General features: G+C 40.9%; 1 protein-coding gene across 9 annotated transcripts in view; it reads right to left on the reverse strand.

The window, feature by feature from the left end:
- Nucleotides 1-1,955: 1,955 nt before the first annotated feature.
- The window catches only part of RC3H1 (ring finger and CCCH-type domains 1), a 62,171-nt gene continuing 45,550 nt past the window's right edge, over nt 1,956-18,576 (reverse strand). For 4 of the 9 annotated variants that reach the window (XM_084291473.1, XM_084291469.1, XM_084291471.1 and 1 more), the window contains exons 14-20: nt 18,161-18,313; nt 15,953-16,163; nt 14,715-14,805; nt 14,446-14,581; nt 12,270-12,440; nt 11,551-11,666; nt 1,956-10,547 (exon numbers count right to left, since the gene is read on the reverse strand). In XM_084291473.1, coding sequence (XP_084147599.1) covers nt 10,394-10,547; nt 11,551-11,666; nt 12,270-12,440; nt 14,446-14,581; nt 14,715-14,805; nt 15,953-16,163; nt 18,161-18,313 — 1,032 coding nt within the window. In that variant the 3' untranslated portion in view covers nt 1,956-10,393. The remainder of the gene's footprint in view (nt 10,548-11,550; nt 11,667-12,269; nt 12,441-14,445; nt 14,582-14,714; nt 14,806-15,952; nt 16,164-18,160; nt 18,314-18,576) is intronic. The other 5 variants (XM_084291475.1, XM_084291474.1, XM_084291472.1 and 2 more) reach the window with 5 other exon arrangements.

An 18,576-nucleotide genomic window follows, 5' to 3' on the forward strand; every position in this document is an offset into this window, starting at 1 on the left:
GATGCAGGGCGGGGATTCACTGCAGTGTTTTTGGCCACGTGGTAGTACAGGAGGTAAAATGTGCTCTGTGAGGACAGGCTTGCACGCTGTACCTGCTTGGGGTGCTCCATGAGGCGGCTGGTTTCCATGTGCTGAGGCGAGACACGGGCTCACAGATCCCAGAGCCTTCAGAGGGAATCAGAGAGTCTCCACTCCCAGCAGGCAGATACCCACGCACAGGCTTCCATTCGTCCCACACTGAGGTAGTTCAAGGCAGTAAAAAAAACAACCCACGAGCAAACACCTCCATACTCTGCACACCCCATACAGCTGGGGCTAACGTGAATGAACCACCAGCAGTGTGACAAGGCACAGGAGCACTGCGACTTCACGTTCCTTGCAAACTGAGGCAACTGCCGGCATCCACACTGCAGGCAAGCCAGCTGCTTCCTCGAGGTATCCCAACCCTTGGGGAAGGGCTGACAGGATCTTTAAGCTGCCCGAGCTGTGCCCTAAAGGGTGGCTGACAAAAGCATCTAGGTGCAGCACTTCAGTGCCAGTTAATTATGGGTTCAGTTCAAAGCAACAACTCAGCAGCGGTGCCTGGGCTGTACCTAAGGGAGCATCCAAAATGCCAAGTGCTTTACAGCAAGTCCCTGGCTGCCTGATGGTGCTAGGGCAGAGACTTGTTCTCCCAAAGCTGCAGAGGGGTCCCAGCTCACACCGAGCAGCCACCAGCTGCCCCAACCCAACCCAACTACAGCACGGGCAGCCTGGGGCAAAGGGGATCAGGCACCTGCAGTCTCTGCTGCACTCACAGGCAAGAGCTGGGGAGTCAGAGCTGCACTCACGGGTCAGGGAAAGCACAAGACAACGACGGCCCAGCCAGGGATGTCGTGTCAGGGTGCTGCTGCCTTCCCTGAGCACCCTCAACACAGCACACGGCTCCCTGCCAGCTCTGCGGGAGCATCACGGGCTCTGCTTTTCACAAAAAAGAGCCCTGAGCTATTGAGAGCGACTGAGAGCAGCAGGGAGAGGCGAGTCATGTTTTCTGAATGTGCTTGCACGGCCCTCGTTTTGGAGAACCTGGAAAGAACCTAGAAAGAGACAGCCGTTAAACATACCTGAGAGGTAAGCAAATTCACATCGATTTCGGTTCGTGCTTTGAGTGCTCACTGCTGTTCTGTGGTGGTGCTCAGGGAAGACACACTGAGCAAGGTGGGATGAGGGAATCTCAAGTTCTGGGCCAGGCTTTGCAGCTCACTCCTCTCCTGGTATCCCCACCCAAAGGTGAGAAGTTTTTCCAGCAGCTGCCATCCACTCGGACCAGCCTCCCCTCCTTGCCATGCAGTTTCCCCAAAGCTCCTGAGTTAAAGCCGCTCCTTTCCAATGGGATCAGACCCTCCACAGCACTGCAGATGTGTTTTTTTTTTTAGAAACCAACTGCTTGACAGAAACTCTGCAGCTTTTTATTAAAGCCCCTGAGCGTCCTGCAACTCTCAGACCAGTGGGAGAATGGGAAAGAAAGCCTTCACCAGTAGCAACGCCTATTTTTCTGCTGGATTGCTAGCTAAACACACCTCCCTTTACAGGAACTGAATGTTTCGAGCCCTTCCAGTGAGGAAGCTCAGCTGTGTGAAGCGTGAGGGGCCCTAACGGCAATGATGGGCTTTGGGTTAGCCAAGTGAGCACCTCATGCTGGATCTCTCCAAGTAGCAAAGGAGATTATTCTGAATATCCTTCCTCGTTCGAAGGAGCCACTTAGCTTACACCAGCAGAGCCACCAGAGCACAGACCAGACCCCAGGAGAGGCACACGGCTTCTCTGCTGTTCAGCATCGCTTGTGCTCCAGCACAGCGGAGAATAAACTTGCCTTGGTCTGAAGGAAGCCTTCAATTGTCAGGACATCACATCCCATTTCAGAGAAGGTACATTCATCCGAGACAGAAAATGAGAGATATTTCAAAGTGTTCACCATTAATTTATCATTTAATATAAATGCTGACAGAAAAGCAGATACGACCTTGTAGACACTTTCATCTATTTACAAACCAAGTAGCGAATCACCACCTTTCCACTCAATAAAGTATTTGTTTGTTGAATCTGCAGCTCAAAGGACCCTTACACACTATGTGGAAGCAGGGAGAGGCTGAGTCAGCTTTAGGAGGGAGAAAAACAAGGTGAAGAAAGAAATCGCATTTTGACATATGGCTTTTTCTACATAACCACCATGCACACACAACAGGTCTCCGCTTCCCCATTCTTTAGTAAGAAGTAACACTGTTGGCTCTACAGGTTAAAAAAGAGACAAACTCTGCTTTTTGGATCTCTGGATCCTCTTGCCTTTTGCCTCCTTCAATCTGCTCTGTTCCACTTCAGCACAATACCTAAAGGCTTTTCTTTCACATTTAAAAAAGTCTGTTGCAGGAGTAAAGACACAGGGAGTCAGAGTGAACTCCTCTGCTCTTTTTGTCATCTCAGAGACTTTCCAACAGGCAGCAAAGCCTCTAACATTTCAAGGGAAGACGTCTCAATGCCTTACAGGCCTCAGTGTCTCCCCACGACTAGACCTGTATGTAAAAAGCTTCAAATTTCCCCTGAATTTGCGAAGAATTCAGTTTATGGAATTCTTCTCGTACATCCTACTTAATCTCTACTCCTAGTAAAAGTGTTCTGGTAGTTACAAACAATACATATTCACAACAGCACTCCAACAGTCAGCCATCCCCATAAGGCTCAAGATTTTTTTTTTTTTGGATGGGGAAGAAAAGCAGGAAAGGAAGAAAACAGCAGGAGGAGGAGAAAAGCAACTAAAGAACCAGTTCAATAAACAGAAATAATGACATTTTGTTTAGCATTGACTTTTGAGAACAGCAGACAGGGAATTTCACTTATCCAATGTCCTAAATAAATTCAAGAAATAGTTCATAACCTGACTCAACAAATCTCACGGTCTCCTTTATTACCTAGACTATCCTTTTTATTTATTTTTTTGTTAAATATACCTCTGCAGGGCACAATCACATACAATCAATACGATTGGAAAATTACATGAGCTCTATCCCAAGCATATATGCACCAATGTTAAAAAGTTATTTAAAAAACCAACCAAACAAACAAAAAATAAACTCCACCCAAAAAGGTGATAATGACTGCAGAATGTCTCGGGGAGACTTGTACAGAACTAATAAGATCAAAGAAAACTAGGCTTACAAAAACAGGAGAAAAAAATGTCATCTATAGAGAAATCCCACAACTGGAAGCAGACGATTTCAAAGAAGGGGGGGGGGAACTGTCACAGAACAGATCCCGCAACTCTTCCTCCCTCCTCCCACGCATGCCTTGCCTCACCTCTTCTTCCCCATAGCAACAAACACAATGGGGAAGGAGCTCTCCACACTATGCTACCGGTTATAGAAAACAGGGAAAATAATCAAGCTCCAGTACAGTTGCTAAGCTGACTTCAGGGAAAGCTTCTCTTAGCATAGAGGCTGTTTACACAGCAAGCAGAGGCCAAAAGGGGTAAGGGGAACTTCTTAAAATCACAAAACCAAAGTCATTTGGTGTGCTAGATTTGCCCATGTTAGAGCAGCTTCCCTTAGGAGAGGCTGTGGATTGAATGTACCAATTGGTAAACTGTGCAGCAGCTGCGATGCGAACAGTGTTCTCTTCTGTCTCTAGTTGCTTTATACATTTATGAAGTACTGCTGCCAAGTTTCATTTTAAAAAGCTAGAAATAAAGAGGTCAGTGCACACGTCCAGTTGTGGGATCCATCCAGTACACAACCTGGTTTGGATGCCAAAGACTTGTGAGTACTGTCTGCCACAGAGTTAGTAAATCCATTTAACATTACAAAGAAGCAAATAATTTCTTAAACATCAAATACTCCACAAGATTTTTTTTCCTTACAGATATATATTTTGCCCATATACATTTCATATGTAATCACATCATCTTTTTTTATTATTCTTCTTTTCAGAGACACTGCACCACCTGTTGTTTCTACCTTCCCCAAGATTGTGTTTTGTTAAATTGAAACTGATAACATGTGTTTCTAAAACTTTCATTTGTTTCCTGGAGTACGAAAACTTCCAACCTGTATGTCCAAAGATACTCACTTTGTTGGATGAAGTTAGGTACCTGAATGTTCCAAAATGTTGAACACCTGGCAATCTGCACTAAAATCGTACATAAACTCACTGAAATTGCAAAGATTACCTGGGAAAAAAACAATTATTTAGGTTACTAAGCTACAGACATCCAATTTTCATTACTGTGGTCACATATTCTAAGCTTCAAATGACTGCGATGTTCCTGATGCAGAAAGAAGAGGATACAGACAAATCCAAATTCCCACACGCTGCTGGGATGTAAAAAGCTGCACCCTCTTCACTTACCATAGTGTTCAGAGAGTTTCTGCAGAATGATATTACACTTGCCATTTAAAAAAATAAAAATCATTATTAAATTAAGTTTGCTCTTCTTTCCCTGCTAATCAAGGCTCTACCTGCATGACAATAAGTGCCTTGAAGACTGTGACAACACTGAACAGCTACATTCTTCTTCCTACACAAGAATAAAGACCACATGTTAACTGTGTAAACAGGCTTGACTGGGATAACATTCCCCTAAATCACTTACTTATGTAACTTGAACTCGCTCTTCAGCCTCTTTCATCCTCCTTTCAGTAGGAAATAATGCAGTTGATAACAGTTGAGTATGAAAAAGAGAATCCCCAATGAGGTTTAACATTTTAGATTACATTTGATCTGAGAAAGATCAATTTGAGCTACGTAGCCTGTGTGCTCACATCCTGCAAGTACCAGCCACCTGACTTCTAGCACCAAGGCCATACCTTAAGAGGTGGCTCAGAAGAGCTGTTTCACTTTCCTCAAATTCAGAGTTTACACGCAAAGAAGGCAGATGTTCTTCCAGTTCATTTCTAAATTCCTATTTAGACAACTCAAGAATTTTGTTTCCTTTTTTTTTTTTTTTTGTCCAAGGAAATTGATCTATTATCAAACAAAACATTAAGTTGCCGACACACTTTGTTAAAAAAAAGTCAGTGCTAACAGCATTGGAAGTGTGTGTTTTCTAAACATGACAAAACTTGAGTATGACAGTAAGATCATGCCACAGTCAGCCTTGTGATGTTCCTTCTAGGTATTCTAAGACTACAAATACGTCTTCAAACACACAGACATATACCAAACTTGCATACTGCTGATGTGTTTTTTGTTTGTTTCCCACTTTAGAACAGAGAAGATGAGTTGGCACTCCTGCTGTTGAGCCTCCTGATTATTAGTACTGAATTTCTTGGACCATACAAGCGGCTCTGAAACAGCTAGTTTGTACTAGGGTTCTTCAGGACACCACCTTCTAACCTGCTTCATTATAGTCCAGATTATAAATGGAAATCAGCAATTATGCTACTCAGATTCCTCTCTGAACCCCAAAACCTTAATAGCAGTCTGCAAGAGTTTAAGTTAGATCAAGGAAGGGAAATGCAAGTGACTTACTGTATTATCAATGAAAAGCTTCATTCCTAATCTTTTCTAAAGAAGAATTTGCCCCCACCTTACTCAATTCTTGCCATCATGAGACAATGTCATCATACAAGTTTGCTTCTTCCACATCTAATTTAATGTAATGGTAGTTTGACATATCTTTTCAGTTCCAATGGGCTTAACAGTCACATCTGCACCACACATTATCCTTTCCCGTAACTGAAGAGATTTAAAATCAGTATTCAAGTCAATTTAGATTGAAACTAAGACAAGGCTTCTTTGACAATATAAAACTTCTGTTCCTTCTCCCTCTCTAAATGAGCCACTCCATCAGCTGGGGGAGTGCACGTGAGACTAAAAACATGTCAGTATACCCCAGATACATCTCAGTACATTGCAAATCGCGTGACTACATGGAATGATTTTCCACAATTCAATGCATGGATAAGGCTTGACAATCAGGAACTTTAAAAAATTTCTATTAGGATAATACAGTCAACTCACAAAACCCTACAAAGATTTGACAATCAAATGGCTACACCAGGAAAAAAAAAAAAGTGTAAAGCACAAGTCTTTGGCTCTCCTTTAAAGAAAAACAGCAGTTTACCATGTTTATACAGATCCCCCGTTTGCCTACCAGTAGGGGCAATATCACATTTGTGCATCACTGAGTAATAACACCATTAGAAAAGGCAACTTCACAGAAGTTATTGGCTAAGCGAATTCATTTGAATGCTCTGTTTTGAGGCAGCAAGCTGTCACTGTTACACAATCAGGGAGGGTGAATGGGAAAGCCACAGAAGGAAAGAAAGGAAGGTACAGACAAAAGGGAGAGAATAAAGCTCAGAGGAAACTAGACAAAAGGAGTTGAGAAGAAAGAGGACAACAGTGCTGCAAGTTTTGAAAGGTACTCTGATCTAAAGAAAAAAAGGGCTGCTCTAAAATGGGACAGGATACACCAGTGCACAAAAGGAGCAGATGAAGACGTGGAGGTTTCTCTTATTTAGAGAACTAGGACATAAGAGAAGAAGCAGAGATGGTTACAAGGGAAGAAGGAAAATAACACTACAGAACAAAACAAACCACTTCTACAATGACCGAATCACTGTTCGACATACTAAAGCTTAACCTAACACCTGAAGCTTCCCATTCTGAGGGGTTTGTCCATGCTGGGGCTGAAACTCCCGTATCAACAAGTGTTCACAGATGTCTACTGCAGTACAAAATTCAGCCTACCTACTAAATAACGCAGTAGTGCCCTAATGGTATTGTAGCATTGTTACTACTTGCCCCAGTAGGAGGGACTGAGCCACTGCCTAGGTGAGACCAGTTTCACTCAGGTAACAGTATTTCTGTACAGCCGTGGCCATGATAGGACCAAGCAATATAGAGTTGCTCCAGGGGTGCTGTAACCACAATTGCTTCCCTTACATGTACTATCAGTGCTATTAGCATGCTTTTTCAGAAAAAGTGAAAATTTTACGTGCAGCTTTCAAAAAGACTTAAAAGCATGCACTGTATTTTTGCTGTTCGACTTCAGTCAACTCAACTTTTCCAGGGAAGCAGGGAAAAGGCAGGAGAGGGGAAAAAACCCAAAGCCAAAAATCAATATTGTTGGTAGATATTAAACAAACTGTTTAACAAGCCGAACTATAATACTGGGCAAACAGGCCTTTCACCTGGACACATTGATCACAACAAGGACACTATGCACAAAGTACAGCATGGAGAGCTGGACAAAGAAAAAAAAACAGTAAGGTCTCCCTTCTAATCCACGGGTTTTGGAAGCATTCACCATACGTAGGCCAGTAAAGGCAATCTGAATAGCTTCACTATTAATAGAACACCTCCCAAGAGCAGAAGTGGAGAGAAGGGGAGGGGAGGAAGGTAAATCAATCAGAAAAGGAAAATAGCTGGCACAAGTAATAAAAGGTGAAAAGTATTTTGCCCCTCCACATTTTTCTTCCTAGTGTTGAAAATGAATCTGTAGTTTCAAATTCATCATAACCATTTTTGACAATTCAGTTTACATAAACTGAATTCAGTTTACATAAAAAACCACTGCTATCAAAGAAAAGGTACATTCTGGGCTTGTCCTCCTAGATGCGAATATTGCACTCATTATCTCAGCTAAAACAAGCTCCCTGTGTTAATGAAGACACAGCAGGAAGAAGAGTTAAAATCAGCCAGGAGGTGGCTGACCTGACGGTGGTGCTCTGCGCTTAGGGATGGGAGAATGCAGCAGGGTGCCTGTGGCAGCTGAGTGGTGAGCATGCTGCCAGGGGAACCCTCTACTCATCACCAAGCCCAGGGCAGAGGAGGGAGGAACAGACCTGACAGGCTCAAAACTGCATTAGCCCAGTTCTGCTCAGCTCCTAAGGGAGCGGCTGGAATGCCAGGCTTCAGGTAGGAGATATGGATGGATGGGGGCGGGCGAAGCTGTTCTAGTGCAAAGACGATTCTTTGCTGAAAGTTAGAGGGATTTAAAAAAAAAAAAAAAAAAAAAAAGCAAGCTTCAAAACTACTCTTAGCAGTTAAGAGGCCAAAGTTCAACTAAGAGAGAAATAAACCTGTGTAAAGACATATGGAGAAGGTGGGTGTGTGCTGAAAAATGCCTTTATTTTCATTCAGTGCTTCTACCTCCCAGACATTTGATCACAACAGCTGCGCTCATGCGAAAAAATTCTTAAAACATACCCAATATATATACAGATATAACTATGTATATATGTATATATATATTTATATATAAATTTTTATTTAAATAAAAAAGAAAGCTCGAATCCCAAGCCAATATGTGTATCAAATCCTTTGACCAGCCAGGTCTGTAGGGCATAATCAAATTCAATGTGAAATAGTATACAAACGCGGTGCCTTGACTGGGCAAATTAAATAATTGCTACTCAAAAGAGTCTTCTGTTTGGACTCTCCTACTGGTAGGCAATAGTGGGACTGTATCCCCTCCCACCCCCCATTTTGTTTTATTTAACAGTATGATGAATGCAAAGCTTAGCCCAAGGTAGCTATGACCTCAGCAGGAGTTAAGGTTAAGGAAAAAACTAAAAACCAAGAAAATTATTAACTCTTGCTTTACCCAACCAAAGCAATGCAGTAATTTATTACATAACCAGTGCTTTCTGATTTAGTAGTCTAACCCAGAAAGAAAAAAATGAGAATGGGCCAAGAAGATGCAGAGGGAGCAGCACTTGAAAATTAATCTCCACAGAGTTCTTTGTATACAGGGTCTCACCCCAGTGCATGCAGATAAGTCAAAAAAAAATGTGCAGCAAGAACAACTTTTTTTTCTAAAACTTTTAAAGAAAACAGATCTAGAAAGGCTTATGTTTTTTCCAAGTTACGCTTAAAAAGCCAAAGTTGCTTTTCACTATTATTGACAGAATCAATGCTGAAGCTTACATGGCATTTTTGATGCAACTTTCCTCCTGTGAAACATGAATCTAGGAAAGACTCAGTGCAGCGGTGACAGATAACCTGCAAATTGATTCTGAGGCATCTGATATTGATGTACACAGACCCTAAACAATGGGAACCTTAAAAGAGAAAAAAATATTTTTGAAAGATTACTATCACTTACATGCACAAATCAAAGATGACTTTCTTCTCAGAAAAAGGCTCTCACAACAGCATTACCACTAATTAACTGGTGTACCATTGAACAGAAATAAGAAAACAATCAGGTCATAGAAGTTATGATGTTTTGATAGTAATTAAATAGCAGTGAAGAAATAACAAAGGCAAGAGTTGCTGAGAGGGTGGCACACTTTAAAGATCTGCTTCAAAAAGCAGAGGTCAGAAAGACCCTTAGCATTAACCTAATTGTACAGACTTCGGGTATGCTTATTTTAAAGGCCCAATGAAAATTGGAAACAAAACAAAACAACAAAAACAACAAAGCAACAAATGCTGGATGACCCAGCACAGTTGAGCAACTCATTTGCCGTTAACATCCTTCCAGCAACTGCACAGCCTTATGTTTTCCTTGTTTGCTATTTCTGCCTTGCTTGTGCTGCACAGCCTTCACTGGGTACTCAAGCCTCTTTACCCCAGGCCCCAGCTAACCAGCTTCAGAAATACCCATGTTGTAGTAGATCAGTCTGCATACAGCTGATCGCCTTAGCCCCAACAGAAAACAATACACCAGCAACCTTTAAATAAAATGTGTATTGGACACTTCTTTTGTTCTTGTTTTAATCACACGTGCTGTGATAGGGCTTATGCTATGGACTGCACTGGTTGCATTGAAAAGATTCTGTCACTTGTACTTTAAATTTAAATTATTTAAAGAAGAATAAGTCTTGCAAAACCTAAGGTTCAGTTCCTAGCTACAAGGGAAAGATTTATTTTAAGAATTAAACTTGCTGCACATCTTTTGACACTGCAATTCACAGCTACTCTCCAACCCTCATTCCTTGTTTACTCTTAGATCACACAAGGAAGTGGCCAGGTTGTTTTATTTGTCAAGAAATTAAAGTGATAAGGAACTATGCACTGGCTATGTAATAATACCAAAATAAAAGAAAAACCTACTTCATTAAGATCATACAATTAATCAAACAGAGTATATATATAATATCTTTTTTTTTAAGCCCTGGGACCCAAGGCGTCCAAAGTTATTAAAATAAAGTTCATTCACAGAACAAAAACAAATTTAATTTGAATCGCTTGCAGATACTGCTAATTTTCATTTTTTTTTAATTAAAAAATGCGTTAATGTGAACTATGTGCAGGATTTGTTTCTAGTAGTTGTGTTTGTGCACATTGCCTCTGGACCTGCTGCTCTGCTACTGCTGTTACTCCTGGGTTTCTCCAATCACCCCTGGAAAAAAACGTGATGGAAGCTAACAACACCCCAGCAAAAGAAACTCTGGGGTATGCTGGCCTCACTTCATGGAGCAGATGTGGGTGTAACTCCCACTCTCTGGGAGTCGTGGTTGTCTCCTCCTCCCTCTGGGTCCTCTGACAGGCTGAGAGATGCTGTCTTGTTTGACAGGAGGCCGATGTTCTCCTGTGTCAAGGCAGATCCATTTGGAACATCACTGCTGAAAGAAAGTTGCAAGGAGAAAGGGGGTGGGGGTAGAGAGAAGTAATTACTCAAGGTTTTTTTTTTTTTTTTTTTTTTTTTTTTTTTTTTTTTAAAAAAAAAGCAAAAGGACTTCAATACTTGCTGCTGTAGCACCTCAATAAACAGTTCTGAACACATGTAGGCATGTAAAGACAAGCCTTGTCCAATCAACAGGTCGCCTCCTATGCTTCAGATAAGTATCAGAGAGAAAAAAAATAAGGCTAATTGCAGAGCAGAACTCAAGGATTGGTTATAAGAAGCGTGGACTTCATAAGCTATTGAGATGGATACATTTCCTGAATAAATACACTTTCTGAATAAATATGCAGATTCCAAACCGCTCATGTGAAGTTTTATAAACTTGACTTAATGAAGTATCTGCAGCACTTGAGCATTTCTGTTTAAGTATGACTGAGGTAGCTAACAGAAAACAGCTGCTACATGGACTCCCAGCATTGCTAGCCAACAACTTACTTCACGTAAGTATGAAATAAAAAGATTAAAGTAATCCCAGCATTTGTGGTAAAAAGTTGCTGCCTACTAATAAAAGTAAACTTCATTTCAAAGTTACAATATACCTTCCTAGAAAACATTCTTATTACTAACCTTAACTGGGTGGAATAACTTCCCGCTGCATTTGGAACATTTCTTTTCCTTGAAATTAAAACAGCAGATAAAAATTTCTTTTATAGTTGTTGTGCTTCTCCTACTTCACCCTACTAAACATCCAATACGGAGTAGATGGACTTCTGGTCTGACAAATACGTCATTGTTTCTGCTACATTAATTGATATACAGTTACCTGCCAGCTGCAATTCAAACAAGCGCTATAAAACCTTAATGGGTGTGATCTTTTTCTAGTAGGTGCTTGCATATCAGAGATGATTTAGCAAGGTGTATTATTTATAAATCAGAGATTGCCTCTGGTTAAATCACTCTCTTGTTGCGCAAAGGGAGACTGAAGACCCATGTTCACTAACCTGAATGTTAGTGCGAGGTCCTCAGCTGGAACCTTGCTTTGCGGTTCTAATTGTCCATTTTCTGTCTGTTTAGTGGTGCCCAGTTTGTTTTTTATATCCAGTGAAGACTGGCTCTCCTTTAGAAAAAAAAAAAGGATAGAAGAAAAAAAATCTTTAACATAGTGTTAAAAAAATTGAGACTTTTTTCTTTGGGACCAATGATGAAAGCCTGTAAATTGGAGTTGTACAGTGTAGCCCACAAAAGCCATGAGACGAGAGACTTGCTAAGACACATTTATCCTCTCAGGACACAGTATTTCCTGAAAGGAAGGGATAATTCTTGTAACAACAAGCAAAGACCACAGACTGTAACAGCACACAGACTACTGAATGCTAGCCTGTACCTGCAGAAAATGTTTTCTGTATTAGAGCAGTTTACAAATCTCATGGCACAGTGACCTCGGAGACAACTCAAGGCTTTCAACAAACTCAATGCCACACATTTTCAAACAGCAACAAAATAACAGCAAAGTATTTTAAAGTGTCTCCAATTCAAGTTCTTCACAAAGAAGAAACAAGAAACGTCTCTAGAAGTTTTGAAGAGGAGAGAAGTGATGAGGGAGATGGGGGACTCCACCTATGGTCATCCAGCAGAGAGCCTTTTGCCAGGGTGGAAGGGCTGCAGCCATCTGCACGGCCCTCTGCTCCACCTCTCTGCCTCCCAGCCCCGCAGCACTCACCATGCTCAGCTCACGGGTTCTCTTCCCAATTTCCCTTTCCACCTGGTGTAGCTCCAAGCTCAGCTGCTCACTTGAGATCATCCCAGGCCACTTGGGAGGTGGGGGTGGGGGCTGTGGTTGGCCTGCCAGGGTAGTCGCCTCCCTCTGCAACAGCAGCCTGTTACTACCAGCCTAAATACATAAAGCCAAGCACATACACAACTGAGCACACAGCACGCTGAGCACAGAAAGGGCACTAGGCCATAACTCTGGAGTATTGCTTATTTGCAAAACCGAGTACTCTCTCTCCATGCTTAAAAAGGTCCCAATTGAAATCACTTCCAAGGCAAGTTTAAACATTTCTTTTTCCATGCAGCCAAGTCTTTTCCTTTTTAAACAAGCAACGTGAAATAGCGTCTACTGTAATGAATTTACATGGATTTTCCCTGCATACCCCTTCCTTATTGAAATTAAGGTGAAGCACATGAGCAAAACCAATACTCTTTTGTGAGCTACTTGTTGAATAAAAGGTAACAGATAAGCAAACTTGCTGCTTTGTTTATACTAGTAGAATTTTTCAAAGCTCTACATTAGAGTTCAGTATTAGTACAAGTCACATAAAATGTTGTAAGAGGTGGACATCAATACGTAGCTCTCGACTGACCCAGATAAAGAAGCACAGGAACAAAGAAGGTCAGATGACTACAATCCCTTGCAAGCTACCAGCAGCCAAGTAAAGGCAGTAACCATGTCAGGCACTTAAAAAAAAAAACTGGAAACATCTGGGAATCAGTTCCTTATGTTTGTGCTCTGCGTATAAACACAGAAAACACTATCTACTACTCCATGCAGCCAAACGTCTGGCTGGGCTAACAAGTAGAAATGCTCATTTGTTTGATAAGAAAGCAAGATAATCTAGTTCTTTATGCTCAGACTGATTTTGGTGATTGTGACAACCTTCTAACAGGTAAATTAATAAAGCCTTCTGGATTTCAAATACCTAGTTGCATCTTTGAACGCAAGGGACAAATCTGTTGTTACTCAAAATAACTGACAAGTTCCAACAAATCCAAATTATGGCAAACCAAAGTTCAAACCTGACTACGGAGGATTTAACGCTGACACAATTGCAATAATAATGAGGAGGAGAGGCAGGCCACTTCGGGTTGTTGAAACTTTCCAATACTCTTCCGTTGTGGCAAAGGCAGTCATGCAAAATTTAAAACAATTCCTCCTCTGGTTCCCAAACACAAACACAAGTTATACTCCAAGTAACTACTACTTTTAACTGTTGTTGCCACTTCAAATTTGTTAGCTATTAAGACAAATTTGCAATAACCCCTCAGCCATAACAGAAGTTATCAGGTAACGGTAGCTTCAGTGGGAATTGCAATCCACCATTTATAGCAGTTCCTTCCAGGAAAACACTAATATGACTAGTGGCTGAGGCATCTAGAATACATGTGGTTTTTTGTAGACAGAACATGTACTGATTTTTTTTTCCTAGGAAAGGAAAAAAAAAATGCAACTAAAGCTTTAGTACATCCATTGTTTCACAATGCCTTGACATTTCTCCTATTTCTCACAAAATAGGAACAGAAGTATCAGCTCATTAATTCTTTTACAAATGCAGACTCCCATCTTTCCTTGTTTTTCAAGTGACTACATTTGTTCTAAACAAGGAGACAAAATATTGAGTTTTTTGAGTTTTAAGTTTTCAAGCTAAACATCTTTAATATCTATTTTCTTTACTCATGTGACTTAAGCCATTTAGGAAGAAACAGGCACAACACAAAGCCAAACACTGAACAGATGAAGGTCAAAGCTTTCTGTACATAAAATCAGACATTTTCAATGGCAGTGAAGCCAAGAGGAACAGATACATCAAAAAAGTGTGCCTCTGAGTTAACAGGTGAACAGAGGGGGAGCGAGAGAGATAATGAAAGCAAACATGAATGAGCACAGAGTGCAGCTTCAAATATGGTGTTGATTTCCATAATGCGAAGAGTAGGGAAGTTTCTGCTGCTAAGCAGACAAGTTTACACTTGTACCACAGGTCTGATGACTGGCATCAGAGGATTAAATATCGCTACAGAGTATTATTAGAGTCGGAGAAGGATTATCAGCATATGTAAAGTAGCTTTGCTAGCTTCATCTCTCTCTTCCACTCCTTAACACCCTTACAGATGGTACCAACCTCTAGTCCTCGCATTTGTGTCTGCTGGCTAATCTGGTGGTCCACTTGCTGCAGCTCCATGCGCAGCTGCTGCTCCCGCTCAGCTGAAGGCAACTGTTTTCCATGACCAGCCACATCTGACATGGACAGTCTCTCCCTTTGGGATCAGAAAAATATTCAAAAGTAAGGAGATTTCAAAAAATATTTCCTCAGCTGCCACAAGAAGAGATAAAATGAAGATCTAGACAATGGCAAAGAAAAAAAAAAAAACACAAACAAAACACTCCTACCTGTCATTGAAACGTCCCTGAGAAGGTATATTTTGATGGGGAGAATAAGGAGAGCCTCCCCAGCCACCATGAGTTCCATAAGGACTGTAGTCTGCAAGTGAACAGAAAAAATCATGTTGCAATCCTGCAAAACTGTCCCTCAACACACAGAGCAAGACAGACATTAGAAAATAATCAGGAAGGCCAGCTCTCTAAGAGTACAGAAGTCTAATATTTCCATTTCTGAAATGAACACAAAAATACAGCATGAGAAGTCACACATGCGTAAGGCAGGACTCTTCCTGTATGTGCAACAAGAGTTGCTATGGACTTTCTCAGTGGAAAAACAGCTTCAGCATCTCCAGCGTCTACAAGTTTGTGAAGGACTTCAGACGTTCAGGTCACTAGGGGAAAATATCTGACAGCCACTGTAAGAACAATCATTTTTATTACCCAAGTCTCTAAAAGGCCTGAGTGTTGATTGATAATTCTGCAATACTTAGTTAATACCAGTTTGCAGATTAAGCCTTCATAGAAAGCCAAGTTCTATCTGTGATAAAGTCTAGAAAGTTGTTTCTTGAATTAATCAAATGAGTTTTGGTTTTGTATCCTGCAGTTAACACCTGAAAAATCTAGAAGGAAGTTTTGGGGAAATACATTACTTTTTTTTTTTTTTTTTTTTTAAAAAGATTATTCAGTACACCTCAAAAAAGAGAGCAGCTTTAGGAGTACGATATACAGCCATACTATACATATGTTTAGAAAATAGATGCATAGAAAGATAGAAAGAACTTCCTAGTTTATTGTTTTTTCCTAACAGTACTCAAAACTATAGCTGCATTAAGCCTGCAGCTGCAACCACCTATGAGTGCAGTACAGTACTTTATGTTACGATGGTTTTCCATTACATATCTGAGAAAGCAGTAGGTTTCTAGAAAGCTTTAAATTTAAATTTAAAGAAAGCTTCATCTGAGAGGGACCAACAGAACAAAGTAATTTTTCCAGAACAGTGACACCAGATTACCAATGCATTACCTGTGCACGAACTTGTCCTTGGAACAGGAAGTCGTGCAGCCTTTTTCTTTGGGCTTGTCAGTCTCCCGTAGCCCTGTCTACAGTTATTTTAGTGTCTTAACATACATCTGATTTATATTTCTTAGACAAGAAACAAGCTGATAAGGGCTGCCTCCAACTTGCACTATACTGTAGCACTGAAGAAAATAGCAACAACCTGCAGAATCCCAGAGCACACATCCTACCTGAAATAATCGATTTGGTGGAAGCTCCCTGAACTGCCATGGCCTGCATGGGACCAGAATTCTGGTACATTGCTTTGGAAGTACGAGAGATAGCCCCAAATCTCGACACAGTTGGTCGGTCTCCAAATGGAATGAGGTCATCATCGCCAGTCTCTGCTGCTCTTCTCTGCATGTCCAAGCGTTGGTCACGCATGGCTTTACTATCTACATTCTACAAGAGATGGGAAACGCAGTCAAGAACTTGACCAGAAGAGAACAAAAACACATTGCTTTTATAACAAGCTGACACCAGTATAGCAATCTCTCTCATATTCTTGATTCCTTTCACCCTTCAACTACACTTCCTGTTCTGCAGTTTGTAACTCCATTGTTAAGAGTTCGCACCTCTGTAACAGCCTAACTTGAGCCAACCGTTAGTACCACCACTGTGAAAGCTGCAGGATTAATTCTGATCAAACCAATAGAAAGGAGCAGCAGCAAAAGGAAGTAAAGAGAGAAAGTTCACTTGAACAAGAGAGAAAGAACTCCAGAACGAAGTCAAAGAGATCAGTAGGCATCATGGAGGAATATACATTCCTTTCATAGTTCAAAAGAAATTCCTCTGAAGCCTAGCCTTAAGGCCCGTATCATCTAACAGACTGCAGATGACTCAAAATGAGAATTATTCAGTAGAACACTTGTATTGGACACATCCAGTACATCTTCCCATAGTCAGATTTTTCTTTAAGGAGTAGTACTGCTTGGAATGTCCAGCTTTCTAACTCAAAGTCAGAGTTACACCCTCATGGGTCACAAATGAACAGATAAACCCAATAGTTAAGGGTTAAAAACAACTTTACTTCAGTGCAAAATTAAATTAAAACTCTACAAGTTTTCATTGGGTACAAGGACTGGTGGAAACAAAGTAGCATAGCTAATTAGGAATAAAGTGGGTGTAAAAAGAAATCACTACTGAGCTGGAAACTGAAGAAACTTAACATGCTAAAACTGAAAGAACCGTTAGACAACATCTACTTCAGAATTCTAAAAAAAACTTGTGCCATTTTAATCTTGAGCCTGTCAGATGCTAGCACCATTTCTAATTTGTTTCTTTTTACTGAGTGGGGAGGAAAGAAAGTAGCGCCATTTAAAGTGCCACCTGCATGAAATCCAACATAATACAGTCCCAGATGATACTACTCTTATCCTTAAGAAAAGGAATCTCACATGAACAACAATAAATAGAGAAAGAATTAATTCATTTGCCACCTGTAGAGAAGGTCTCCTGAGAATTTTTTTTCCCTGTGAAGAGACAAAAACCTGAAAAGCAGCAAAGATCCCATTTGTTTTCCTGGGATACAGCTCTGGGGCAGAACGTTAGCAATGAAAAAGGAGGCTGCTTCTTCTCAACTAAGTTAGTCTGTTTGCAGTTTTCTAGCAGTAAGAGTGAAATACAAGAATTTTCTGTTGGTTCCTTGAAGGCTGCCACTTCAACAGCAGTAAGAAAATACTGAGCATAACCTCAGCTCTTCCTCAAGCTAACTGTGACAGTGTTATGACTCAAGCCAAATACGTTCTGTAGTACAGAGCAGTAGAGGCCAAGTAAAACTGAACCAAAGCTGCATCTGAAATGACTTTTCTAGATTTTTTTTTTTTATTTTTTCTCCAGGAGAAAGCCTTCTTTTTGTTCCCAGTTCCCACAGTTCCTTCAAGGCTTTCAAAGAAAGCTATTCAGCAGAAACCAAAAAAGAAATAAAATAGCATTGGTATTTCAGTCAGTGGTTTTCGTTTGTTTCCTCCATTCAAGATCCCCAGTAATAACACCGTAGCAGCCCTGCCTCTTTCTTTTTGCACCAGGAAAATAGCAGCTGCACAAAATAAGATTATAGACACTCAGAGTTTTAGCGAAGGATGGAATATGCAGAACCTACAGTTTGAAATAATTTTCAGGAAGAATCAGTCTAGTGTTATGTTACGATTACACTTCTCTTGAAAAGTTCCAAGCAAGTTTAGGGTATTCTTGTGGTCACAAAAATCACAAAAGAAACATTTAAGTAGAAGCTAGTAGCACTGCTACCACAATCACCACTCTGTACACATTCTTTGACCACAACGCATTTTTGAGCTTAAACACAATCACTGCCATCATCCTGGAAAGTAAATGGAAGAGGCCGTCCCAACTCACAGAGGTATAAATTTTCCTCCTGTGTTCCCCTAATCCCTACATACCGCCATCTCCACGCTCCTTGCTGCCACAACATCTTTGGGTTTTGCATCTTTGGTTCCAATGTAGGAGCCGATGGTGTCACAGGACCAGGGAGAATACTGGCTGTAGTCATTTCCTTTGTACTTCCCAGCTACCTTCAGGTCTTCATCCAAGTACTGTACAAAAACAAAAATCTGGTTCTGTCAGTGAGGGGAAGAAGCACGTTCACAGCCACAGCTACTTAGTTCAACAGCAGAGAACTTGAAGAAAAACACCACAAGGATTTTTATTTATTTTTAAAATTTGATCCACTTGGAGTTGGACCACAACAAGCACAAAATTCCAATCACCTGGCTACACTCCCAGTGCTGACTGTTCACTTGGCCAGTATGAAAGTGGTATTTTAACCTTGGATAAAAACAAACAAAAAACACTTCTA

Source organism: Netta rufina (assembly GCF_964035555.1).
Source record: "Netta rufina genome assembly, chromosome: 8".
NCBI classification, from domain to species: Eukaryota; Metazoa; Chordata; class Aves; order Anseriformes; family Anatidae; genus Netta; species Netta rufina.